Source organism: Lepidochelys kempii, chromosome 8, assembly GCF_965140285.1.
Source record: "Lepidochelys kempii isolate rLepKem1 chromosome 8, rLepKem1.hap1, whole genome shotgun sequence".
Classification (NCBI taxonomy): Eukaryota; Metazoa; Chordata; order Testudines; family Cheloniidae; genus Lepidochelys; species Lepidochelys kempii.
Genome location: NC_136387.1, coordinates 42332658 through 42360378, shown reverse-complemented (window position 1 = coordinate 42360378; position 27721 = coordinate 42332658). Strand labels below are relative to the sequence as shown.

Genomic DNA, 27721 nt, shown 5'->3' with positions numbered 1-27721 from the left:
TCTTTGTAGAACTGGCAGCTTGTGGGCACAGCATCGGAGTGGCGGTTTGCCTTGTGGTAGGCATTCCACAGCTCCTTCACTTTGACCCTGCACTGCAGTGTGTCCCGGTCATGGCCTCTTTCTGTCATACATCATGAAATCTGTCCATAGGTATCATAATTCCTACGGCTGGAGTGCAGCTGGGACTGCACAGCCTCCTCTCCCCAAATGCTGATGAGGTCCAGCAGCTTGGCATTGCTCCAAGCGGGGGATTGCCTGGTGCATGGAGCAGGCATGGCCATCTGGAAAGATGCGCTGAGACCACTGCACACATCGCCAAGCAAACAGGAAGGGGACTTTCAAAATTCCAAAGGAATGTACGGGGTCCAAAGGAATGTACAGTTGGTCACCTGAGGGCAGGGCAGTAGAGTTCAAACTAGAGAGATAACAGGCATTGTGGGACACCTTTATCCCCTTGGCAGCCAGAGGTCTAAGGGCACCCAGATCATGGGGTTGCATCCCTGATCATCTTGGCTAATAGCCATCAACCTATCTAGTTCTTTTTTGAATTCTGTTATAGTCTTGGCCTTCACAACATCCTCTTGGAAAGAGTTCCACAGGTTGACTGTTATGTGAAAAAAATAGTTTCTTTTGTTTGTTTTTTAAACCTGCTGCTTATTAATTTCATTGGGTGACCCCTAGCTCTTGTGTTATGAGAAGGAGTAAATAACACTTCCTTATTTACTTTCTCCACACTAGTAATGGTTTTATAGACTTCTTTCACATCCCCCCTTAGTCGCCTCTTTTCCAAACTGAGAAGTCCCAGTCTTATTAATCTCTCTCATATGGAATCTGTTCCATACCCCTAATCATTTTTGTTGCCCTTTTCTGTTCCTTTTCCAATTCCAGTATATCTTTTTTGAGATGCGGCACCCAGATTTACATGCAGTACTCAAGGTGTGGGTGTATCATGAATTTATATAGAGCCCATATGATATTTTCTGTCTTCTTATTTACCCCTTTCTTAATGATTCCCAGCATTTTCTTAGTTTTTTGTTTGTTTGGTTTTTTTACTTGCTTGCACACTGAGCGGATATTTTCAGAGAACTATCCACAATGACTCCAAGATCTTTCTTGAGTGGTAACAGCTAATTTATACCCCATCATTTTATATGTGTAATTGGATTATGTTTTCCAATGTGCATTACTTTGCATTTGTCAACATTGAATTTCATCTGCTATTTTATTGCCCAGTCACCCAGTTTTGTGAGATCCCTTTGTAACTCTTCACAGTCTGCTTTGGACTTCACTATCTTGAGTAGTTTTGCATTGTCTGCAAATTTTGCCACCTCACTGTTTACCCCTTTTTTCAAGATCATTTATGAATAGTACTGGTCTCCATTCAGATCCCTGGGGGATACTGCTATTTACCTCTCTGTTCTGAAAACTGACCATTTAATCCTACCCTATCTTTTAACCAGTTACTGATACATGAGGGGACCTTCCCTCTTATTCAATGACAGCTTAATTTGTTTAAGAGCCTTTGGTAAGGGATCTTGTCAAAGGCTTTCTGAAAATCTAAGTACACTATATCCACTGGATCCACCTTGTCCACATGCTTGTTGACCCCCCTCAGAGAATTCTTGTGTATTGGTGAGGCATGATTTCCCTTTACAAAAGCCATGTTGACTCTTCCCCAACAACTTATGTTTATCTCTGTGTCTGATAATTCTGTTCTTTACTATAGTTTCAACATTTACCTGGTACTGAAGTCAGGCTTGTAATTGCCGGGATCACCTCTGAAGCCTTTTTTTCAAAAATTTGGTGTCACATTAGCTGTCCTCCAGTCATCTGGTTCAGAAGCTGATTTAAATGATAGGTTACAAACCACAATCAGTACTAGTTCAGCAATTTCACATTTGAGTTCCTTCAGAACTTCTTTCAATGGAAGACTAAAAAATTAACACTATACAAAATGACATTGGCTTATAGTAAAGGAATTAAAAACTGTCTGCTGAAAGATCTCATCAAACCATAATTTTACTTGGGAAATCCTCATCCCATGGGGTGATGGAGTAGTCTGTTCTTGACATAATAATACTCAGTCTTTATCAATGATCTTGAAGAAAATGATTTCAGGTAAAGTTTATAGAGGATATATGTTGATGAAGTAGTAAATACTGAGGACCGGCCGGTTTTAGAGTGGTCCGGATCTCTTTATAAGCTGGATGCAATCAGGTAATGTGTTTTAATACTGCCACCTGCAAGGAACGATATCTAGGAACAGAAAAGGCCACTTACAGGACAGAGGACCACATCCTGGAAAGCAGGGACTCTGAGAGACCTAGAGGTCATGATGGAAACCAGATGAACATGAGATCCCAGTGGGATGTTGTGGTTAAAAGGGCTTATGCAATGCTTGGCTATCTAAGTGGATGACTATCGAACTGTATATAGCACTGGTGAGATCATTATTGGATACTGAGTCCAATTCTGGTGTCCAAATTTCAAAAACAATGTTATAAAATTGGAAGGAGCTCAGTAAAGAGTTATAAGGACGATTTGAGGTCTGGAAGGCCTTATAGCGAGAGACTAAATAAGTCAAATATGGTTTATACAAGGGAAGTTTTAAGGGGTGACTAGATAATCTCCTATAAGTACCTATATGAGGAAGACATTTCTGAGAGCAAAGGGCTCTTGAATCTAGCAGGCAAAAGTATAACAGGATCCAGTGACAGGAAGCTGATGCTTAGCACATTCAGAATCAAAATAAGGCACACTTTTTTAGCAGCAAGGGTAATTAACCATTGGAACAACTTAGCTAAGGACATGGGAGGGGGGGCTCTCCGCACTGGGGATCTTACGGTGAGAAGTCTTTCCAAAAGACCTGCCGGACGATATGGGTTTGATGCAGGAATCACTGGGTGGAGTCTCTGTCCTGTGCTATGCAGGAGGTCAGACTAGGTTGTCATAATGGTCCCTGCTGGTCTTAAAACCAAAAATGAAGACCGTTAACTATGTGGTTTGATGAAATGCCTTGCATGGTAGGGAGAACGAATAATCTGCAGATATGTGAAAGATGAAAACATCAGGCCAATAGATGGGGGGGGGGATTTAGGATGACAGCCTAGGAATAATGGGATGAAATTAAGAAATGGAAAATTTAGGATGAATATCAAGGAAAATTTCCTGACAGATGGATTAGACTGTGGAATAGTTTCCCAGGGAAAGTGACAGAACTGTCATTGTCTAGGACACGTAAAATAGACTGGACAAAGTGCTGTGATGTCTAAGGAGAAATGCTCCTGCATTGGCAGGGGGTGGTTTAGCTGCTTGGTGGAAAAGTCCCTGCATGTCTGTGCTATTTTACAGACATTGGAGCTGTACTAATCCTATATTCTTCTTTTTGCAGTACATTGGAAGCCTTGATGTGCCTCGGCCAAACAGCAGGGTGGAGATTGTGACTGCAATGCGGAGAATCAGGGTAAGTGTTGCAAAGGGTGTATGTTTCCTTGTGTGTGCCACATGGTTAAAGAGCCCAAGAAGGGGCACTGGAGGGCATGGCTGCCTGATGGATTCTGTGCTCTTGACGAAACATTAATGTTTCTCGTAAGTTGGCTTCTTTGATGATCTTTCTGACTCCACATGTTCTCACTGTAGGTTTCATGTCTTTGTCTATGTTGTCTTGGATGTTGGAAGACTCCCATAAAATACGGGTTTTTTTTCTTGGTGGGGTATTGACTGGCATGGAGGCATCCAGTGCCTACCATGTGCCAGTGTCTTGACTTGGGTTTGGTGGGGTTTGAGTGGCTGTCTCAGAAGCTGTCAGCTGATAGGGAGGGAAGTGTAGAAGGAGAGCGTGGTTGTGCATGTCTGTCTTGGTTCCTGAAGCACAGACAGATGCATGCGCAACTCTTAGATGAAGCCGGGCATGTGTTGTGCAGAAGGCTCTCCATGAAGCATATGTGAATGGTTGAGCCCATTGCATTTCCAGAGTTGTTGTGCTATTGCACCACTTCATTATCAGAGAGGAGTGGTGGCCCTGGAATCACAAGTGGGTCTGTTCTGGGTACCTGTGTTGTTATCCCTGTGATTTGTGCCTAGTTTTTTTTTTATCATTGAAGGCCAATTTTAACCGTGTAGTCGGCTGGCCAGTGGCAGTAAGGTGGTGAGTGGTATTTACTCTTACAATTATGACACTGTCATGTTTGGAGATTTCCCTGGGATCTGCAGGAATGACACCTAAGTTATACCCCAGAACCACAGCCTGGCACTGCTCTGAATTTCTCCAAGGGTGGATTTGATTGAAATCATGATTTAGATCACTAGTGAGGAAGACTCGATTTAATCATGGATTTCTACATAAAAGTGCATTCTTGTTGGTTGTTATAACCTTAATACATATTCTTCACAACTCAGATAGATGTAGGTTTCATTTTTAGAAGGTACACACTATACATTTTTAAGTGATTTATTTAAAACTTTTCAGATTAGTTTTATAGCTATATCAGAAAATGAATGAATGATTGTTTGGTTATTTCATTTACCAAAGGTAATTGAAGCAGATATTTATGAAGTCATTGGGAGGTGAAATTCAACAGGTTAATCCTTAGTATTTGTGGGATTTTCTGGCCATGCTGTATTAGGAGGAGAACATCACCAGACAGACATTTAAATTGTTTTATTTAACTAAAACAACAACGTTGTGTATTCTGGATATTTTTCTTCAACAACAAACATAGAATATTTTAACAAAACAAGCATATGAATTTTTGAATTTAAACATTCAAGTTTTTTAAAATCAGGTTTGTTTTTGTTAAAATTGTTTTTAACTAAAATAGTTAAATGAAATATTTTTAAAAACAAAACAAAAATTAAATTGACTGTCAGCCAGGTCAACACAAGAAACTTAAAATATTGGCTTCTGCAGCTAACTCAGTCGTCTTCACCTTCATTTTCCTGTTTGTTCATAATCTGGAAAAGAAAAACAAGCTTTCCTGCTTTTTCAGGTCCCAAACGATTTTTCAATTTGGAATGAATTAGTCCAAAGGAAGAAAATATTCTTTCTACACTGGCAGAAGAAGCTACTGCTGTTAAAAGTGAGATTCTTCTTTGAGTGATTGCTCATGTGTGCGTGCTTGCCACGTGCACTGGTGCTGGAAGTTTTTCCCCTAGCAGTACAGGTAGGGGGGAGCGCCCTCCCCGTGACCCCTGGAGCGGCGCCTGCCTGGTGCGGTATAAGGAGGGCTGTGTTCCCCCCACCCTCAGTTCCTTCTTGCTGCCAGTCAAGGTGCATCGGAACTGCTCAGCTCCAGCTTTGCTGCAGCTCGTCCCCAGAACTCTTCATTTGTTCAGTAGTACCTGTAGTTAGCTAATTCAGTTAGTTTAGCCATTCAGTTAGTCATTGAGCCTGGGCCAGGGTATGCCCCACGCCCCAGGCTTTAAGTCATGTGGCTCTTGTAGGCGTTCTGTGCCAAGGAGCGACCCGCACGCAGATTGTCCGTGCTGCTTGGGAGAAACCCATGTCAGCGAAAGGTGCAAGATCTGCAAGTCTTTCAAGCCCCGGACTAAAAAATAAAGGGACTTTAGGCTCCAGGCTATCCTAATGGAGTTGGCGCTGGCCCCAACCGTGGCACACTGCTCCGAACCGGGACCTGGCACCGCGGCATTGGTATGTGGAGACCCTCTGGTACCATCGTCCAGTCGGCACCGCTCCCTGTCCACCGGGCACGCCAAGAGGACCGGAAAGACTCCCTCTTTGTAATGGCACCGAGGGAAGTCTGGGACAGAGGCTAGGCCTATGTCGGGTAGTCCTTGATCCCCATCGGGCCCGAGGCCTCCGACTCATGTTGAGCGGAGTAGCCTGGCCCCTTCAGAGCAGACCTCTCTGGATGCCATCTACGTCCGAAGCCCTCCAGGCAGCCTGGGACGTCATGTCCATGCCGGTGCCCAGAGCTCTGCCAATGTTGGCCCCGTGCTCCAGAGGCAAGCTGCCACTGGGATCGCCGCAGTCGCCACCGGCCCAGTACCAGTCTCGGTCAAGGGAACGTTCCCGACACCGCCCAGCGACGTTCAGGGCTCAGTCTATGTGGATCGCCCTCGACACCGGCCAGACTGTCTGGATGGGTGCCGTCCAACCGGGACTCCCAGCATTGCTCGTCTTCGCAATGAAAATATCGACGGAACCATGGTGGATGTCGCCAACAGTCCTAGTCTCGCAGGAGATACTGCAGTCAGTCGTGGCACGATTGTTGACACCATTCCCGCTTGGACTCCCGTTCCAATCTCCTTCCTTAGATATTTTTAAGGTCAGGCTTGACAAAGCCCTGGCTGGGATGATTTAGTTGGGGATTGGTCCTGCTTTGAGCAGGGGGTTGGACTAGATGACCTCCTGAGGTCCCTTCCAACCCTGAGATTCTATGACTCTATGATTCCAAGTCTCCACCAAGGCACCGTAGCCCCGGGCATCGATCGCTGGCATCCCGCAGATGCGGGTCCGCCCATCGAGGCCGTTCGCGGAGCAGCTACTACTGTCAGTGCCGCTCCTCCACGTCAAGATCGTGGTCCCGTGGCCTACGTTGATCCCGGCACCGCAGATACTCTCGGTTCAGAGGCAGCTGTGGATCATATGCCAGCCCGGCCTCCCCTCACAGCCGTCCATCTACAGGCCAAGCTAGTCAGCCCAAACAGCCGGCTCCGCCGGTGCCTCAGCAAGCGCAATGGCACCAAGCATCGTGGCCAGCCCAGTGGTACCAGTGGGCACCATGGCCTCCAGTGCAGCCCCCAGTGGGGGCTCGCTCGGTGGCCGGGACCTCAGAAGCACCATTGGCGTCCATCTTTAGACCGCCAGAAAAAAGGTGCCTGGTCTCGCCCCGTCCGGAGGAGCTGATTGTGGCCCCATCCCCCTCTGTCCCGCAGGAGGACTACACCAAGACTTTCTAAAAAGCGTGGCAGCGAGCCTCCACCTCCAGGCTGAGGAGATGGAAGAGCCCTCAGACTCCCTGTTCAATGTGCTGTCACCGTTCAGCACTGGTCAGGGTGGCCTTGCCACTCCATGAAGGGGTGGCAAGAATTTTGAATGCCCTGTGGCAAACTCCAGCCTTGTTAGCTCCCATCTCTAAAAAGGCGGAGTGCAAGTACTTTGTACACATGACGGGACACCAGTATCTGTATACCCACCTGACGCTCAACTCCTTGGTGGTCGAGTCAGTCAACTACAGGGAGCGGCAGGGGCAACCAGCCCCGACCCCCAAGAAGAAAGACTCTCGGGGGCTGGATGCTTTCGGGAGAAAAGTTTATTCATTGTCAAGCTTTTAGCTACAAGTAGCAAACCATCAGGCTCTCCTGGGTCGCTATGAGTTTAACGTCTGGGAATCTCTCCCCAAGTTTGAGAACTCTCTCTGGGAGCTCAATAAGGAGTTCAAGGCGCTCGTGGAGGAAGGGGCGGTGGCTGCAAGGTATCCCTGCAAGCCGCTTCGGATGCAGTGGCCTCGACCACACGGTCCATGGCCTCAGCAGTGTCCATGAGATGGGTGTCATGGCTTCTGCTCTCTGGGCTCTCCAGTGAAGCACAGTCATCAATGCAAGATCTCCCTTTCGACAGGAAGGCTGTTTGCTGAAGAAACGGACACAAGGCTGCATGGCATGAAAGACTCCCACTCGACCCTCCAGACCATGGGCCTCTATGTCCCTCCTCCGGCAAAACCCAAGTTCAAGCCACAGCAGGCTCCTACCCAGGCCACCCTCCGGAAGTACAAGGCCACCCACAAAAATCAGCGGGACTGTAGAAAGCGCCCGCAATGGCAATCCCAGCCTGCCCCCCAGCCTGGATCTTCTAAGGTCAAGCAGGTGGGCAAAAGACGTTTTTGACGGGATGCTTGGGGGTACCTTGCCAGTTCTCAGCAGGGACCTACCCACAATAAAACTCCCTTTCTCCAATCGGTTGTGTGCTTTCCTTCCAGAATGGTCGCAGCTCACCTCAGACCAATGGGTCCTCAACACCATCTCCCGAGGTTACACCCTTGAGATTACCTCCTCCCCACCCAACCGCCCTCCGCCCCCGTCCCTCCTGGGGGACCCCCCTCACGATGCTCTGCTCGAGCAGGAGGTGGGGCGGCTCCTGGACCTAGGAGCGATAGAGGCAGTGCCCAAGGAGTTCCTGGGCAAGGGGTATTACTCCCGGTATTTCCTTATCCCTAAGGCCAAAGGGGGGCTCAGGCCCATCATGGACCTGCGGGATCTGAACCAATACATGGTGAAACTCAAGTTCCACATGGTTTCCCTGACCTCCATCATCCCCTCCCTGGATCCCGGGGACTGATCCCTTGATCTGCAGGACGCGTACTTCCACATCCACATATTGGAGGGGCACAGACGCTTCCTCGGTTTCATGGTGGGACAGAGTCACTACCAATTCACGGTCCTACCATTTGGTCTGTCCACTGCCCCCAGGGTCTTTACAAAGTGTATGGCGGTGGTAGCAGCCTACCTCAGACGCCAGAGGGTCCAGATATTCCCATATCTGGATGACTGGGTCAAAGGCACCTCTCAGTCACAGGTGAGGGATCATGTGGCGCTCCTCCTGTCCACATGTACTGCCCTGGGCCTGTAGATAAACAATGCCAAGTCCACGTTAGTCCCGGTCCAATGCATACAGTTTATCGGGGCACTACAGGACGCAACGTCGGCCAGGGCCTCTCTCGCACCAGACAGGTTTGAGACCCTGAAAGGGCTCATCGACTCTGTCACAAGGTTCCCGGTGACGACAGCCAGGGCTTGCCTGTAACTGCTGGGTCACATGTCTGCGTGCACATATGTGGTCCGTCATGCCAGACTCAGAATGAGGCCCCTCCAGCTCTGGCTGGCCTCGCAGTTCTCCCAGGCCACAGACAGAATGGACAAAGTCCTCACTGTGCTGAACACAATGATCACCTCCCCGCAGTGGTGGTCCACCCCAAACAACATGCTCCAAGCGGTTCAGGGACAGGGCCCCGTCGTTGGAGCTGGTGTCCGACATGTCAGACCTGGGTTGGGGGGCACATGTGGTGAACTTTCAGACCCAAAGCCTGTGGTCTCTACAAGACCTACCCCTCAATATAAACCTCAAGGAACTCAGGGCGGGTGTGACTGGCATTGTATGGCCTTCCGCTCGCACCTGGAGGGCAAGGTGATCCGGGTGCTCACGGACAACATGACCTCGATGTTCTATATCAACAGGGCCTCTGCCACGAAGCCCTCAGTCTGTGGGACTTCTGTAGAGCCCCCAACATCTACCTAAAAACCTTCCACCTGCTGGGCACCTGGAATGTGAGGGCAGATCTCTTGAGCAGGGATTTTTCCTCTCAGCACAAGTGGTCTCTACACCCGGAAGTGGCTCACCAGCTCTTCCGAAGGTGGGGTACTCCCAAGGTGGACCTATTTGCGACTGGGCAGAACCAACAATGTCCCCGGTTCTGCTCCGGGGGGGGCTTAGGGAGGGGCGCTATCTCGGATGCCTTTCCCCTGTCCTGGTCAGGCCAGCTCCTCTACGCCTTTTCCCCCTGTTCCATCTGATCAGCAGGGCCCTGGAGAGAATAAAGATGGACAAGGCCAGGGTCCTCCTCATTCTGCCAGCTTGGCCCAGGCAGCACTGGTACGGGACCCTCTCAGGGCTGGTGGTAGCTCCACCCGGACCTGCTCTCTCAGGACCAGGGCCGCCGCCTCCATCTCAACCTAGCAACGCTTCACCTCACGGCATGGCTGCTCAGTGGCTAGGTGGCAAGGAAAGGACATGCTCGAAAGTAGACTACCCTCCACTTGCCGCTCCAGCTTATTCTTGATTACCTCCTCCACCTGAGGGCCCAGGGACTGGCGCCCTCGTCAGTCAGGGTACACTTGGCGCCCATATCGGCCTTTCCCATGCTGTGACCGGCCGGTTCCTTAAGGATTTGGATCATGTCTAGCCATATTCCAAGCTTCTGGTTCCACAGTGGGACCTAAACCTGGTGCTGGATCATCTCACTGGCCATGTGTTCCTGGTCGCACCTCTTGTGGAAGGTGGCCTTCCTGGTAGCTATCATGTTGGCCAGGCAGGTCTCGGAGCTCAGGGCCCTAACCTCCGAACCACCGTATACGGTTTTTCATAAGGACATGGTGCAGCTCCGCCCACACCCCATGTTCCTCCCGAAGGTGGTCTCCGCCTAGCATATGGGTCAGGACATTTTTCTGTCAGTCCTCTGCCCCAAGCCTCACGCAACTGGTGAGGAATGCCATCTCCATGCGCTCGACGTGCGGCGAGCTCTGGCTTTCTACCTCGAGCGGACCAAGCAGTTCAGAAAGTCTTCGCAATTGATCATCACTTCGGCTGAGTGCGTGAAGGGTCAGCCGATTTCCACTCAGCAGCTTTCTAAGTGGATCACTTCGTGCATCCATTCCTGTTTATGAGCTGGTGGAGGTTCCCACACCGCCCATTGTGAGGGCACACTCGACTCGGGCTCAGGCCTCGTCGGCTGCCTTCGTGGCCCACGTCCCCATCCAGGACATTTGCAGGGCCGCCACGTAGTCTTCGGTTCACACGTTCACCTCGCACTTTGCGATCATCTCCCAGGCCAGGGATGATGCCGGGTTCGGCAGGGTGGTACTCCGTCCCGAGAACTTGTGAACGCCTACTGACCTCCAACAGATATAGCTTGGAATCACCTATTGTGGAATAAACACAAGCAATCACTTGAAGAAAAGACAGTTACCTTTTCTGTAACTGGTGTTTTTCAAGGTGTGTTGCTCATGTCTATTCCACATCCCACCCTCCTTCCTCTCTGTCGGAGTTGTCTAGCAAGAAGGAACTGAGGATGGGGGGAGCGCAGCCCTCCTTATACCGTGCCAGGCAGGCGCCACTCCAGTGGTCGAGGGTGGGGGGGCACTCCCCCCTACGGGCACTGCTTGGGGAAAAACTTCCAGAACCAGTGCACGTGGCGAGCACGCACACCTATTGTGGAATAGACATGAGCAACACATCTTGAAGAACACCACTTACGGAAAAGGTAACTGTCTTTTATCACTTCAGCAGTCTCTGAATCCAAGTGCTTAAGTCACTTCCACCTGGTGTGACTTTCTTTAAAACATCATCAGCAAACATTTCTTGAATGGTTCTTATTCCCAAACTGGGTCTCTCTTACTGCCTGCTGTCATTTATAGGTTTTCCCGTCTAGTGAGAGAATGGTATGGTAGATCTCAAATCAATGAAGGCCACACTCAGAAAGACCTCAAGACTTCTGGAATATGCTGCTCAAACAGTTTCACTTTTGTTTCTACTGCCTGTCCCTCCCTTCTCACATTTATCTCCAGACATCATCTTCTTGTCCAGATCTATTCCGCCCCCAACAATCTTCTGTTCATTGAACTTTCTGAAACTTTGCGCTTTTAGTGAGAGGTAAGGGATTGACTCGTGTACACAAATTTGCAGCAGGACAGTAGGGTTGAGGTCTGTTATTTCTCATCTCTCTCTATATATAATTTATTTATTTCAAAACATTTTTGCTCTTAACCAGCATGCTACCTCTGGAGACACAAATCCACAGTTTGAGAACTGCAAAAGTGAGCATCTCTGATGGTATCTTCTAGACTGAGCACTGAGTCCCATTGGGTAGATAGAAAGATTAACCTAAATAATCTATACAGAAGCCCCTGGAACCCCATAAACTTGGGTCCCTAATCCATGAACTATTAGAACTCATTTAGAAAACTTTTGTTAAACATTACATGAATATATTGTCTAATACTATAGAATTAGAATTTATAATCCCTATTCCATGATGAGATACATTATAGCTCAAAGATATCTTAATTAAAACTATCTTTAGATAAGTTTTTTTTCTCAAAGCATTTTATCAAAAAAATCTGATTTAAATAAAAAAAATGTGATTTATGTATTTATTACATTGATTTTTCTCCACCCTGATTTCTCCCAAGAGTAGTTGTTCCCGGTGCATTGCTAGCCAGTGCCAGGGGGTTGGGGATTGCTGCCTTTGTGTTAACGTTCTGTCGTGCTATACAAGGGGGGCTGTGCTGCGCAGACAAGGATGTACGCAGAAGCTAGGTGTAGTAGAGAGAGTGAGCCTGGAACATAGGGCCTGGTGCAAAGCCTGAGGCCTAAATCAAAGTTAAAAAAAAGTCAGGCCCTGTCATAATGCAAACACCTACTTACAGCTTCACTACCTGGTATGTGAACTTGGCAAAAGCCTGGCTGGCATTGGTAAAACACAGGCATTCTAAGTACTACTAGGCGCTGGGTATTCATGTAAACACATTCTGGAAGGCTAGCACAGGTCCACCCCAACGTGGAGTTATGGCATAACCCCAATCATGGGTGATGGCACAGGAACACACCGACCCCAAGTAACACAGGGATGGGAGGATGATGGTGGGGGATGTTTTGTTTGAATGAGCTGGTCCAAGGTGTGGGGTCAGTAACTGACCACGTCAGGAGTGTGGTACGTAACCCGTTCCCATCCATGTATACAAGAGAAATCCTTGGAGGGGCACCTTTGTCCAGCCGAAAGTGCCATTGCTGAGTGAGCTGAGCCCATTATGACGGGCATACCTGTTAGTGTCCCTGTAGCTCCTGCGGGGCACTAGGACCATGCTCTGTTGACAATAAATCTGGCTGAGCGCCTTTGCCACAGAACTCAGATTGTGGTCTTTCTGGGCAATGCTGTCGGGTTTGCTGAGCCAGCTGTCTGCGCAGCTTGGTACAGCTTACTGAGAGAGCATGTGCGCACACCAGCTGCCAACAGTAGGCACCTGAGGGTAGACGTATTGGACCTGTATATTGGGTATATGTAATACTGAGTGCTGTTTGACTCCCCTTTAAATAGGAAATTAGTCAAAGGAAATGAGCAGTGCACAGGAGAAGGCTGATTACTACTTCCCTGCTGGATGAGCGTTTTAGCTACACAAAAGACACGGTCTTGATGTTGTGCTTATGGGTGTGGGAATATGCCTGTGCAATGACTGGTAATGTGCTAGTTACTGTATCCAATTGGAGAATGCACAGCAGGGGGGTCTGTAGGGACCCTACTGGGGTTTTGAGGGTGTTCCAGTTTTCCTGATGTTAGTAGTGACTGGGGATAGGTTCAGACATCTTCTGGGTTACCCTGGCCGAAGATGTTTGGGTATTTGTCCAAAGATCTCATGTTCTGTTCTGGCTGAATTAGAATGGCCATGAGAGAAGTCCACCTTCTGGCGGCTCTGCTGTCTGCCTCACTTGAAACCAGAAAGTGCAGAGGGGCATGTACGTGGAAGTGGGGTAGGGTGGGTGGGGGCTAGGAAGCAAATGACTCAGCCCTTTGGGTTTGGTTTGATTCTGCCATATCCAGCCTGCCCTCTAAGCTGGCAGCTCAACATCTCCCGCAGCCTTCATGGGATGTGGTGCTAGGACTTGGAGTGGTTCAGTCCAGCTGTTACTTCAGATGTTGATGTTTCAGAATTACCACAACTGGCAGTAACCACCACCCCCTCTTGTTGGCAGCCTGAGCCTAGAAACCAAGGACTAGAGAACGCTTGGGAGGGAGGCATCCTATCTCCCCTGGAACAGTGCTATCTCCCCGGCTCCTTGAAGTACCAGTTCCGTCAGTCTCTGTGCGTGTGGTTCATACTGAGAACTTGCTCTGTTGGCAAACAAGCAAGCTCCTCTCACCATCCGGGAGCATTACCCAGTGGCAAGAATCCTTCTAATTAAAACACAGTGGACACATCTCACATCACTGACTTATTGGATTCTAAGCAAAGTTATACGTAGTACCCTGGCTTTTGGTTTGTTCCCAGTAGTACCTGCAGCGTGCTTAGTGCTATACAAGCATAAAGGAAGGGCTGGTCACTGGCCAGAACAACTTAAGACTAGAATGTACTCCCCACTGGGGACTGATTTAAAACTTGTCCTGTCCACTGATCAGTGAGATGAACGCTGATGAGAGCCCACCTCCCCTGGGAGAACCACAGAGGGAACAGCGCTGCGATTCCAAAGAGCTAATAGATCTCCCCCGAACCTCTGCTTTGTCTGCATTAATCTTGCAGTGGAGTCCTCAAGTCTTCCTTCATTTAGTTTATTTCAAAATGTCCCAAAGTCCATCTCTGATGGCCTAAGCCAGTGAAGCTTCTCATTGAAACCTGACAGATAAAACACATGCCCCTTCCAGAATGTTGCACAACAGGTGAATCCTCTGTACTTCACAGATCAGTCGTGTGTAAATACCCTGTGGTGAGGTGTGGAAGGGTGCTGGTTGAGAAGCCCCTAATCAGCTCCTGCCAGTCCAAATCAAGGGGAATGGCTTGGGGCTGGGTGAATTGCCCTATGTTTGCCTGGTAACTGACCACATCTGTCAGCCTCATTAGCAGGCGCTATAAGGCTTGAAAGAAGTGAGAGAAGGGGAGCGGGGAGACTAAGAGTGGGAGGTTAGGCTCATAGGGAGTAGGAGCCTCCTAGTCTGTTGCTAACCAGGTCTGTGGTAGGCCAAGCAGTTGTAAATAGTCAGAAACTGATGGTGGGGAACTGATCACAAATAAAGAACACGGGTGTTGCACCAGATTGAAGTGTCCCTGATTCACAGAGGAGTGGGGCCAAGGGGCCGAATACCCAGGGGTGCAGCGTGAACCCCATTACATGAGGGTCTGCTTCTATCCTGATCAAATATAATCTTATGCAGTGCTGGACTTTGCCATTTTCTCCTGTACTAAAAGGCCAGGTTGCCTGCTCACTACAAACCCCAACCATAAACAATGAGCAAAGAAGAAGAATTTAATGCCCTTTAGACACTGATTTTGTGGGCACTTCATTGACGTTTCCATCTTCAGCAAGACAAAAGTGGTGGAGGACTGACTTTCGTCAAGAAGGCTTCTTTTCACAGCTCTCTTCAGTCCATTAACAATTGACACCCCGACCCAGCCACAACTTGCAAAATCATTTTAATGTGAAATTTGTTCTCCTTTTTCAGTATGTCTGTGCAGCACTGAATGAATGGTTGTTTACTGCTGGAGGAATTTTGCATCACTGCGCATGCACAGAATTCATGGCCCCCCACAGATTTCTTTGCTTCCCCACAGAAAAATGACTTCTGACCAGGAAGTAAAGGGAACCCACAAGAGTAGTCACCACCCCTCCCCAGCAGTGCAGGCAGGTTGGTTTGGGCATCTGGAGCAGCCGGTAGAGATGTAAATCACCGTCAGAGCTGGGGGGCTGGGCAGTCATTCCTTGCTATTGTGGCACGCTCAGGGTGGAAGATCAGGGCTTTGGGGTGTTTCTGAGGAGGTAGGAGTGGGGCAGGCTCTGTCCCCTCAGGCAGAGCAGAATGTAGCAGCCTGTTGGCTTAGTGAATTGTTCCCGTTGTCCTTAGTGAATTCCCCAGGAGTTTAAAACGTGTAAAAAATTTTAAGGCTCCTTTACATTGCCAGAGTGGTGTAAAGGAGCCTTATTGTAAAGGACAGTATGGCCTTATAAATGCTTATGGTGCTTTAGTGATTAGAACCGGTCTAAATTTTTGGATTGAAAAAAATTCTTATCAAAATGTGCTTCGTGAACTGTTTGTTACTGACCTTTCTGGAGATGGTCAGAAGGTCCAGGGACATCTATATTGAACACATCACCGGCCACCGACAGTACCAGGAGGAGTGAGCCGGTACGACATTGTGCACACACTGTGGGAAAGAGACTGAGAGGCCTTCCCCCTCGTACCGTATGAACTGGAACCGTAAACCCGCTGAACATTAAACCCCACCAAATGAGGGTAGACCCATCCCCACCCCCGTATTCGCTCACTATACCCAGCATACTGAACATAGCTGTTGTGTGGATAACTTACCCCATATCTCGATGTCTGTACTCTGACCGGTTAAACTTTTCCCCCAGGCGGGGAGATTGCAGATTATTATGTGATCCTTGCTCCACCAGCTCCTAAATCGAGTTTTGCACCCCTTGATAATCTGTACCTTATCCCCTGACAACCAGAAACTTCTATGCTTGAACTCTGTACTGTTCCTTATTTCAACATTACCTCAATAAAATTATTAAGTTGTGAGTTTGAGTCCCCAGCCCTCGCTTGCTCCTCAGTTACCTATGATGTAACACTGAGCGTATGGCTGCATATATTTGTTGACTGATAACTAGAAATAAAGGGTCAAACCTAGCTACATTACTATTAGAGGGAGCTTGGGGATTTCCTCCAATGCTCCCCACTTCCATTCTCCACGCATTGTACTGTAGTTGAAATAAATTACCAAAGTAATTGAAACCAGCGTGATTATATTGCATTATTTTAACAAATAAAATATGCAGAATTTTAAAATATTGTGTGCAGATTTTAATCTTTTTTTTATGCAGAATTCCCCCAGGAATAACTGTTATAACTTGTTTCAGAGTAACAGCCATGTTAGTCTGTATTCAGAAAAAGAAAAGGAGTACTGGTGGCACCTTAGAGACTAACCAATTTATTTGAGCATAAGCTTTCGTGAGTTACAGCTCACTTCATCTGTAGCTCACGAAAGCTTATGCTCAAATAAATTGGTTAGTCTCTAAGGTGCCACAAGTACTCCTTTCCTTATTGTAAGGAGAGTGATCACTTTACATAAGCTATTACCAGCAGGAGAGTGGGGTGGGGGAGAGAGAAAACCTTTTGTAGTGATAATCACCCATTTTTTCATGGTTTGTGTGTATAAAAACATCTTCTGTATTTTCCACAGTATGCATCCGATGAAGTGAGCTGTAGCTCACGAAAGCTTATGCTCAAATAAATTGGTTACTCTCTAAGGTGCCACAAGTACTCCTTTTTTCTTTTTGTTATAACTTGTTAGATCCTGCAGTGGTATGTGTTCATGGAAAGATATCTCTACTTCTCTCTTTTCAAATACTCTGATCCTTAGCCTTCTTTCTAAATGATCTCCCACAAAGAAACCCTTAATGAAAAGTGTTCTGAAAGGAGTATGGACACCAACCTAAAAGAGACCATGAAATGTTCATAATTATGAGGGGGTGAGTGCAGGTGTTTGATTATGAAAATTAATAAACTAAAACACAATAAAAAATACAAAAAGGTAAATGACTTACAGGAGAGTTTCTCAAACTGAGGGTTGTGACCCCTTAGGTGGGTTGCAGGTGGTTACATGGGGGTTGCAAGTTGTCAGCTCCATGGGGCTGACAGCCCCAATCTCCCATTAAATTACTCGCTCCCATTTTTAATTTATATGGGGAGGTGTCCTATTCAGAGACTTGCTATGTGAAAGAGGTCACCAATACAAAAGTTGAAAAACTGACTTACAGCCTGTATGTGTTTCCACGTACTATGTGCCTCTCCAATGGAATTACGTGATTACAGTTGTTCAGCTTGTCAAAGCTGCAAGACCAGACAATACAAAACCAGACAAAACTCCATTGATGTAGCACGTTAGGGTGGGGGTTACAGTAATAAAGAGAGGTTTCAGAGTAGCAGCCGTGTTAGTCTGTATTCACAAAAAGAAAAGGAGTACTTGTGGCATCTTAGAGACTAACAAATATATTTGAGCATAAGCTTTTGTGAGCTACAGCTCACTTTATCGGATGCATTCAGTGGAAAATACAGTGGGGAGATTTATATACATAGAGAACATGAAACAATGGGTGTTACCATACACATTGTAACAAGAGAGAGTGATCACTTAAGGTGAGCTGTTACCAGCGGCGGGGGGGGGGGGGGGGGTGGAACGGGACGGGGACCTTTTGTCATGATAATCAAGGTGGGCCATTTCCAGCAGTTGACAAGAATGTCTGAGGAACAGTGGGGATTGGAGGGGGGGAATAAACATGGGGAAATAATTTTACTTTGTGTAATGACCCATCCACTCCCAGTCTCTATTCAAGCCTAAATTAATTGTATCCAGTTTACAAATTAATTCCAATTCAGCAGTCTCTCGTTGGAGTCTGTTTTTGAAGTTTTTTTGTTGAAGAATTGCAACTTTTAGGTCTGTAATCGAGTGACCAAAGAGATTGAAGTGTTCTCCAACTGGTTTCTTATTGTTATAATTCTTGACATCTGATTTGTGTAATAAAGAGGAGGCAATACATGTGAATAGAGAAGGAGGGGGTTGGGACAGGAGAGCAATGGGGTTAGGTGGGATGGCAATCTGGCATTCTTTGAGTAGTCTCAACATTTTAATCCAAATGTGGCTAGAAATGGAGGGCAAATGTCTTTAAATTCATATAATTGCTCTCTACAGCAGCAAGTCATCCTTTATTTGGGTGATAACTCGGACAGATCTTGAATACCACTGTCTGGGCATGATCCTACTCTTCCATTTTTGTAAAATCACACGCTTGGTGATGATTGCAGCTTTCAAGAAACAAAGTTTTCCCATGGAGCTAAACCCAGGTTAGCAGTTAAATAACCGTTATCTAGGATATAATCTCTGGCTGAGGTTTGGATACTGAAATAAAGCACCACTTTAACTCTTGTTTGGTGCTGTAACAAATTAAAAGGAACCCTGATGCATATGCGATATCTGTCCAACACTAGGGCAGCTGTGGAAAGAGGAGGACATAGATTTTAGAGGACTAAATCAAAAAGGAATATGCTTAAATCCTCCTTGAACAATATAAATGGACTGGCGAACCAGTTTGGCTGTCCACGGGCAAATTTTGAAGTGTAGAACAGCCCGAGAGATCACAGTAAAGAATAATAGGGATTTCTGGTGAAAGGTGTGAAATTTAAACGAGAAAGGGTCATGTACCTATGGTCTAGTACAGCCTGGGAAAAGAAGAAAGATATTAAGGTGATATCTTCAGCTTACAGATCACAGTTCTGCCAGCGATGCATTTACTTTTCATTGCTACAAGTTAACACTCAGATGGCAATTGCTGAAAGAGGTCCGAGAAAGCAAATATTAATCGAGTTTTTTTCAGTTTGTGGCTTTGGCAGCACAGTATATATAGCCCTTTTCCTGTTTCCCCGTGCTCTTTGTGGGTCTTTCACACAGCAATAGTGGAGAGAGAAATTCTAACATGTAGGATAACCACAAAAGTTAGCAAGAGGACTCTAGGGGCCAGCATAATGCCTAAGACTGCTTACAACTGGATAGATGTCAAGGTGACTTGTGTCCCTTTAGAAAGGGCAGCGTAGTCATGTGCTGTGCTTTAAAGAATTCAGACTTTTCTTTTCCAAAGACTCTTGTCAATGAGCAAAGGACTATGTGGAAAATTATGGAGCAGCTTGGGGATCTCAAATGCAAGGAATCATGCCGGCAGGTGCTCTGGTGTGTGGGCTCCAGAAGAGATGGCAGCTAGTCTAGTGAGACTGTGTACAGTATCTGAACACAGTAGCTGGGCTTGAAGCCTGGAAAGTTCTTAATGTGACACTTCGTTTAGAGGAGTGCTTTGGAATTGGACCAATGAGACAGGAAGCTCTACAAGCCTGCAGAACAGCCTCCTAAGGGAAGCACTGGGAGCCCATCCCTGGCCCCAAAGTACTGGTCTCCTGTACCAAAATACGCTGCACTTGCTGCCCAGGCTGGGCTCAAGCAGCTGACAGGCCTCTATTCCCAGGATCCTATTGTGAGGTCTCTCATAAGAGACTAGTGAGGTGCTGTGCACAGTGATGTCTCCTGCCGGGCTGCTGGGCGTAGCTCTGCTGCTGTCATCACTAGGAAGGGGAATGGTCACAGGTGAGCTGTGCTGCGACCTGTTAGGAATCCCCCTTTGATAGGGAGCAGAAGTCATGTTCCAGTGGAATTCTTGGGAAACATGGGCACTATCTTTAAAGTCAGGACCCAGAGAGGGAGAGTGGAGAGACTGCACCAAGTAGGGCCTTGGGCTAAGCCACTGAGATCCTAAGGGTACATATTCACTACCCGCCGGATTGGCGGGTAGTGATCGATCCATCGGGGATCGATTTATCGCGTCTCATCTAGATGCGATAAATTGATCCCCGAATCGACGCCTGTACTCCACCTCTGCAGGAGGAGTAATCGGAGTTGATGGGGTAGCTGCCATGGTCAACTCGCCGCTATGAAGACGGCCAGGTAAGTCGAACTAAGATATGCAACTTCAGCTATGCTGTTCGCGTAGCTGAAGTCAAAGTATCTTAGTTCGAACCACCCCCACCCCCACCCCCCGTGTAGCCCAGGCCTAAGTAACATGCCAAAGGAGGCCAGGAAGGAGCATATGAACTTCAGTGGGGACCAGACATATGGCTCCTCCAGAAAAACAGGTAGGCTGTGCTTTGGTCTGGCATCTTCTGGGAAATGTTCTGTGCCATGCTGAATGCAGTTGGGAGCTCTATATGAGGACGGCACATTGGAGTGAGGCAGGGAACAGTCCACACCTGAGCCAATGCAGTTGTGTTAGAGGTTTTCTTAGGCCTGCCTGCTGGCTCTGGTATTGAGCGGGGTCGCACCTTGAGCATCGGAAAGGGCACCGAAGATCGAAGGAGGCAGGAACCTGGAGGTGAAGGGGTTGTTGAGCTGGAAGTGTTGGATTCCAGCATGCGTTTTGGTTTAACAGGACTCTCGGAAGTCTGACAAGGTTTTTGCCATGAAGTTACTGGGATGGGTTCCTGAATGGAAAGCTGCTTCCTGGGCTCTGCTGAGAGGCAGTGGGGAGCTCAGCACAAGTCAAGGGCCCCAGGAGAGGAAATGCAGCCCTGGACGCTGGCTGCCCTTGGGAAAAGCTGTGTGGCTGTGAGGAGCACTGGGAACGGGGGACTGGAGAAATTTGCTGTCTGTCTTACTCTCCTGTTGGATGGGAGAGTGAGAGTGGAGACTCCAGCTTGCTCTGGAGGAGAGGAGAGCGCAGCCTGCGGCTCTACCTGTGTGTGCTGCTCCAGTGGCAGAGGAGCCCTCTGGGCTGGGTGGCAATGCCCTTTTCCCTGTGGAACATAGGGAGGGTTTCTAGTTGCCAGGTGTTAGTTGGGGGCTGTGGCCTGTGGAATAGGGAGATTTCCAGACACTAGGAGGTGAGTCACACAGGGGTACCACTCCAGGGAGCAACACTCCTCTCCTGGCCCTGGAACACAGCTTGACTGGCTCCCAGCAGGCCGGCAACCCCAGAAGGCATGGGCAGAATGGGGAAGGCTTTTCCTTAATGGAGGCTCCCCATTCAGCTGCTCAGCACAGCCAGGGGCACACTACCCTCTTCTGCTGCTTCCAGCGATTGCATGACTGTGACCAGGTCACAGGAGCCTATGGGGCTATCCCTGTCCGTCAGGTGCTTTGCTGATCCCTGATTGGTTCCTGACTAATCCCTGCTGTAGCTGCCGGTAGGGATGAACAAGACAGAGGGGGTGAGACCATGGTGGGATGCAGTATATGCGTGACAGGGCCATGGTCCACTCAGCCTCCTAGCCAGCAGGACTGATGAGCAATCTCCAGCTCCCACTGTCTGGGAACAGTCATTCAAACAGAAACCTGACCCACTGCGGGGCAAAGAGAAAACAACACAGCAGGCATTGCGGGGATTCCTGCCTGCTGCCCTGGATGCCAACCTCGCATCCCCTGGCTGCAGGGGGAGCCTCCAGGGCAATGGGCTGTGGGCAGCAGATATCTACATCTAAACAGGAGAAGAACTGGACAAATGTTAGAAAAAGTAGACTTGCAGTCTATTGTGTGGATCAGGATTGAAGGGCCCCGGCAGAGCTGTATGTACCCACACATGGTGGTGGGATTGGACTTCAGCCATGGGGTGGTGGGCAACAGGCTCCAGCCGGGGTTTGGGCTCCGTCTGCTCAATGGCAGACTGTCCCTGGCTGCAGGGCTTGGGTCGCGGGCTCTGTCCCCCGGACATGGGGCTTTGGGGTCTGGCTTCAGGCTCCAGCCCCGGACTCACCACACCCCCGCATTGCCCCTAGCTCCTGTTGCCTCCCTACCCACCTCCACATCCAGGGCTTAATTTGTCTCCCTGCTTGCCGGGGCTGAGTAAATCTGCTATGAAAAGTGATGTGTGTTTGTTAATATCCCCTTTCACAGCAGACTTAGTAGCTAGCTGGGAGGCTAGCAGAGCTATGAATTTAAGCTCCCAGGCTCATCTTCTGAAAGTGTCATGCAGATTTCCTTTGAGGATGAGGACTGATAGGTCAGAGATAGTGATTGAGTTGTGAGGCTGTTCACTCACAGGGCTTTTATTTTTACCATTTTGATGTGTGAGTTCATTCCAGAGCCTAGTCAGTTAGTCAACAGTTCAGGTAACATGGTGATATCTGAGAAAACTCAACCAATCACCTCTACAGATAATTTGCATGCATCATTTACATTGACTGTGATGTCTTAGCAGTATGAGGAGACTGAATGCCTGTCTGGCATTTCTCACTGACAGACTACATGGCCCACGCGTCCCTGGGGCCCCATGCTGGCATGGGCACCAGTGCCTAAAAGGCTTCCCATGGCACTGTTGCCTCGGCTCCACTGCGGTGAGGTGCACTGCCAGGGATCTAGGCAGGAGCACAGGGCGCCCTTAGATTGCAGGGACTGGGCTTCCTCTGCCCTTCCTTCCACCGAGCACTAACACAGCTCTCTAAGCCAACTGCTACCAGAGTCATCAGTGCACTTAGTGGCTGTGCACTGCTCTGTGACGCAAAGCAGCTGTAATCACAGTTAACTTGGCAGTGCTCCAACTGTCCGCCTTGTTCTGGTGGGCCAGGCCACCTGCCCTTAAAAGGTTAACACTGAAAAAATTACATGGTGTAAGTTCTCCTTTCTGTCTTTTTCCAATGTGTCCTGTGTTACGGGGCAGGAATGACTGTTCCCGAAGTGGGAAGTGTTTAACTTGGTGGCTTCTGAAGAAATGAGGAACTAGGCAGAAGCTGGCTCCTGGACTAGGGGGGAGGCTGTAAATGCTCTAGTTTTCAGCTCTTCCATGCTTTCTCTGCAAATCTCTTTTCCATCCTCCCCATTATGAAGAGAAGACCCTTCATTATGTATTTCTGTTCTCACATCCTGAACTCCAGCTCCTACTTCACCTCTACCACATGCCCAAGGAGAGTCTAAATCTGTCAGGTCAGTTGGAAGAACATAGGAATTGCCCTGCCAGATCAGACTAGTGGCCTATCTGGTCCAGTATCCTGTATCTGACGGGTCAGTATTTGCCGCGTCAGAGGGATATTCAAGAACCCCCCCGGGGGCAGCTCTGACCACCTTGGCTGGCTGGCTTAGGTGCCTAGAAGCCTACCTGGCACTGAGCGGGCATAGTGGAGTCTCCCACCTGCTTACCCTTCCGATGAAAGCAATTCCTGTCTCCCCATTCCTGTGGGGAAGCCTGGCCCTGCTCTTGCTCTTGCTCTGCGTACATGCCTGGGAGGCTGGGGTAAGTTGTGCTGTGGGGGAGTCACAGGAGCCGCCATTTTGTTCTGTGCCAGGTACCTAAGCACACGCTGCACTGTGTCTCATGGGTTAGGTGGCCCTGCTGCCTAATGAACGCATCCACAGCCTGTAGGCTTAGGCGCCGCTCTTAGACACAGCCCCCCAGGTGAGTGCTATGAGTGCTGAGCCACAGGCAGGAGTTGGAGAAGGAACAGCCAGGCACCCCATGCCCTACTGCCTGGTACCCCATAACTCTGCTTCCCAGCTGCTTTGAGGCCTTTTCTGTTCTCTGGGGAGCCTCTCTAAGTGGGATGAGTTCTCCCAGTGCCTGGGAAGCAGAGTGATCCCTTCTGCCCCCAGCAGCTGGATTCAGGGCTGTCATTCTTCAGCATTAAGGGTTAGTATCATTCTCCCTGAGCTTGTGATCACTGTCTGCTGGGAGCTGCCACCCACTGGAGTATGGGAGACATGTCAAACACTTCTGCCCTGCCCCTTTCCTTCCCTGGGAATCCACGTGGTTCCCAGCTCTGCCACTCACACTAAACTCGGGCAACTTATAGAACAAATCAGCAGCCACCTGTCCCTGCTGCTGCTGCTCGTCCCTCAGCACTCCTGGCCCTGCTGCTTCTCTGCCCTGACACTGTTCTTCCTGGTACCTGCTTTCCTTCCTGCTATTGAAAACACTGCTGGGAAGGGCTAGCTTACCACTGGGCTGAGCACTGCATGGGGAGGGGCAGCAGTACCTGTTGGAAACTACTCCTTTGGCAGGGTCCTGGGGCTGCCAGGCTGAAATCAAGGGCTAATAGCACTGCACCTGGCATAGGTGTCGAAGCAATACCTTGCTGCTCTCAGAACACAGCAGCAGCCCCAGACTGGGCCCTGCGTGATGTTGTCTCCTCCAGGCATGAGGAAGAACCTGGAGGAGCAGCAGCCAGGCTGCTTCACGTAGACCAGGAGCCGTAGAGTGGAGCTGGCAGCCAGCTGGGGTGCGACCAGAGAGACAGGACTGAGGCAGCATGGAAGCCCTGAGTGGGGGAGAGGGGTGTGGGAGCAGGACAGCACCACTGAGCATGAGGAGCAGGGCCTGGAAAGCAGCCCAGTCTCTGTGTGATTAGCTCTCTGAGAAGGACATGGCACATCACCTCAGGTAGTCACAGATGAGCACCTCCCAGGCGGGGATTTTCCATGTAGCACAAGCTGTGACTGTTATGGCAGGTGGTGTGACTGGAATGGGCGGAGATGGTGCCTGCTGTTGTGAGGAAGAGGGGACCGGCTCCAGCAGACTTTCTGATTACTAGCCAGAGCATGAACTGGAAATCTAGTCAGTGTTTTACGGTGCTAACACGCTCTGCCTGCCTGATGTACTTAACTAACTTCCCTTATGGTCACTCTGCAAGGTACCAATCCTCCCCACAGTCCGGCTGGGCAGGGCTGTTAGCCCCTTGTGCAGAGGGGAATGGAGGTACAGACTGAGTGACTTGCTCCACAGGGAGACTGCTGACAAGCAGAGACTTGAGTCCAGGTCTCCCTATCCCAAGCTAGTACCTTGCCCGCTGGGTCAGCCTTCCTCTGATCCTGTGGCTGTGAGGCCTGCCCTGGGCTTCCTCTGCCGGCTTTGAGGCCTTACAATCACATTTCTTTATCTCGTGCTGTTTGGACTTCGCACCTGAACAGAAGAGGAAACTGACTTAGGGACCCACCCCTGCCACAACCTGAGCAGGAGCTGTCACATTGATGTCAGTGAGGCTGTGCACAGGGTGCCTGTGGGTTGGCAGAATTGTGGGATAAGTGCCTAATGGGGGCAGTGAGCAGGATTGCTCCCGAAGCACTGTCACACGTGCAAAATAACAAACCCACATGCCAGAGGCAGGGTTTTCTCTGACACCTTTCAGGTATAGGCATGACAGGGTTTCTTGTAAGGACAGTAGGACAGAGGTTCCCAAACTATGGGGCACACACCCCTAGGGGGTCGTGGAGAAATGTTTGGGGGTCATGGCTGGGGCCTGGGCCAGCCCTCATGTGGGGTTTAGAGGAAGTGCCACCCAGCTCCGCTCCTGGCCCCAGCCCCAGCTGCTGGCCCCAACTGCCAGCTCCACTCCTGGGGCCCCAGCTGCTGGCGTCAGCCCCCGTCTGAGGCTCTGCCCCTTTCCCCAGCCTTGGCCCCCTTACCCCTGTCTGAGCCCCCCCTCCCAGAGCTGCAGCCCCGCTCTTGGCCCCAGCTCTCACAGGTAGTAAAGGTAAAAAGTTTGGGGACCACTATAGTAGGAGGTAATTGGCCAGAAAAAAGGCAATTTTTGAGGTGAGGGTGAAGTCTGTCACGTGACCAAAATTTCTTTAGGTTAGTCAAGAGCAACCAGTGCCACCCCTCGGATGAACCGTGATATCTGTGTAATAGTCTCCTGAAACGCTGCCCAGTCATGGACAGGAGGAGTTAATTTGTGGAGCACAATGTAAGGCTCTGATCTGGGCAGGGGATGCGGGCAAACACCCTTTCTGGAGGAGTAGCACCACCAGATCTTTAATATGAGCAGGAGTTGAGATTCAATGCCTCATGGGGGCCATGGCCCATCTCCTTGCAATGTCCATCCCTCTATGTCCAGGAATCTTGGGTTCCATTCTGGGCTGTAGAGGGGAGTGTGGTCTAGTGGTCACAGACGTTTCTGCCTGTTCCTTGCCTCCAAGCTTGATCCTTTCTGCTCCAACCTGTCCCAGGTCTGTCTTTTCCCCAGCCCAGCCCCTTATCCCTGTTCCATTCTTGCTTCCCCAGACCCATTCTCTACTCCTGTCTTCTCATCCCCATCCTCTTGCCCAGCCAATGCCCCTTCCTCCTTCTATCTGGCTCTCTCCTCCCCATGGCCTCCAATCATCCTCTCACCCCCCACTGGCTCCCAGTCCCACCCGCTGCTCCTTGTCCTTGTTTCTTTGCCCAGCTGTCCTTGTCTCCCTCCATGCCCCCAGCTCCTAGTCTAATCAGTGTCACCCCCCAGCCAACTGGCTTCCAGTCCCCCTCCTGTTTCCTTTACTGGCTCCCAAATCGCCTTTTTTCATTATATTTTTTTATTCTTCAAGTGATTGCTCATATCCATTCTAAGTGGATAGCAGCAGGAAGTCCTTCACTAAAGCCACGTATCTGGCAAAGTGGAAAAGATTTTTATGTTGGTGTGACCAGCGTAGCACACTCCCCCTCCAGGCACCGGTATCACTCATCTTGGAGTACCTCCTGTGCCTGAAACAGCAAGGCCTGGCGGCACCCTCCACAAGTGTTCACCTCACTGTCATCTTGGCCTTCCACCTGGATGTGTCTGGCCGCTCGGTCTTCGCCAACCCTATGTTTGGTCGCTTTCTCAAAGGCTTGGACCGTTTATATCCTCAGCTCTGTCAGCCTGTCTCTGCGTGGGACCTTAACCTGGTCCTTTCGAGGCTCATGGGGCCCCCGTTCGAACCATTGGCCACATGCTCCCTCTTGTCTCTCCCCCTTGTCTCCCTCTTGTCAGCATCATTCCTGACCTAGGTACCGATCCAAGAAATCTGCAGGGCAGCGACTTGGTCCTCAATGCATACCTTCACCTCGCACTACGCCATCGTCCAGCATGCCAGGGACGACACTGCTTTCAGTAGAGCAGTGCTACAATCAGCATTCCTTAACTCCCAACCCCACCGCCTAGGTAAGGCTTGGGAGTCACCTACTTGGAATCGATATGAGCAATCGCTCAAAGAAGAAAAAAGGTTACTTACCTCTCGTAACTGTTCTTCGAGATGTGTTGCTCATATCCATTCCAAACCCACCCTCCTTCCCCTTTGTCAGAGTAGCCGGCAAGAAGGAACTGAGGGGGCACCGGGTCAGCAGGGTCATATATTGAGCAACATGAAGGTGCCACTCCAGGGGGCTCCACAGCTGACCCGACGGATGCTGCTAGGGGAAAAAACTTTCCGACGGCCGTGCACGTGACGTGCGCACGCCTACTTGGAATGGATATGAACAACACATCTCAAAGAACAACAGTTACGAGAAGTGAGTAACTGTTCTTTCTCTTTGGCTGCTTTCATTCCCCCTCTAAACCAGGATTATTTTTTAACCAATATAGCTGTCTTATGTGATTGTGGAATGGTAGCTTTTGGGATATCTAATAAAAGTTCTTAAACAATTCCTGATTATCCTTCATATTTTTCTGTTTTAAGTTTTTCTGCCCTGTCAGTTTTACTCATAATTATTTAGCTGTGGTAAATTGGCTTTTTTAAAGCACCAAGTATAGGTATTGTCACAGTTCCTGCGCTAACTATACCTCTGACCCCTTCTTGCTCCCCACATGTGCATCCTCCCTGCTCAGGCTTCTAGGCATCACGTGAGCTGGTGCTGGGGGGAATTGCATGATTCTCCTCTCTGACCTGGTCTTGGGCTGCAGTCTCCTGATACTAACCGTGATTGGCTCAGCAGGTCTGACTTTTGACCAGACCCTGT

General features: G+C 49.2%; 1 protein-coding gene across 13 annotated transcripts in view; it reads left to right on the top strand.

Moving 5' to 3' along the window:
* NOS1AP (nitric oxide synthase 1 adaptor protein) overlaps positions 1 to 27721 on the top strand; it is a 175360-nt gene that overhangs the window by 38783 nt on the left and 108856 nt on the right. For all 13 annotated transcript variants that reach the window (XM_073356236.2, XM_073356231.2, XM_073356232.2 and 10 more), the window contains one exon: positions 3392 to 3463. In XM_073356236.2, the coding sequence (XP_073212337.2) occupies positions 3392 to 3463 (72 nt within the window). The remainder of the gene's footprint in view (positions 1 to 3391; positions 3464 to 27721) is intronic.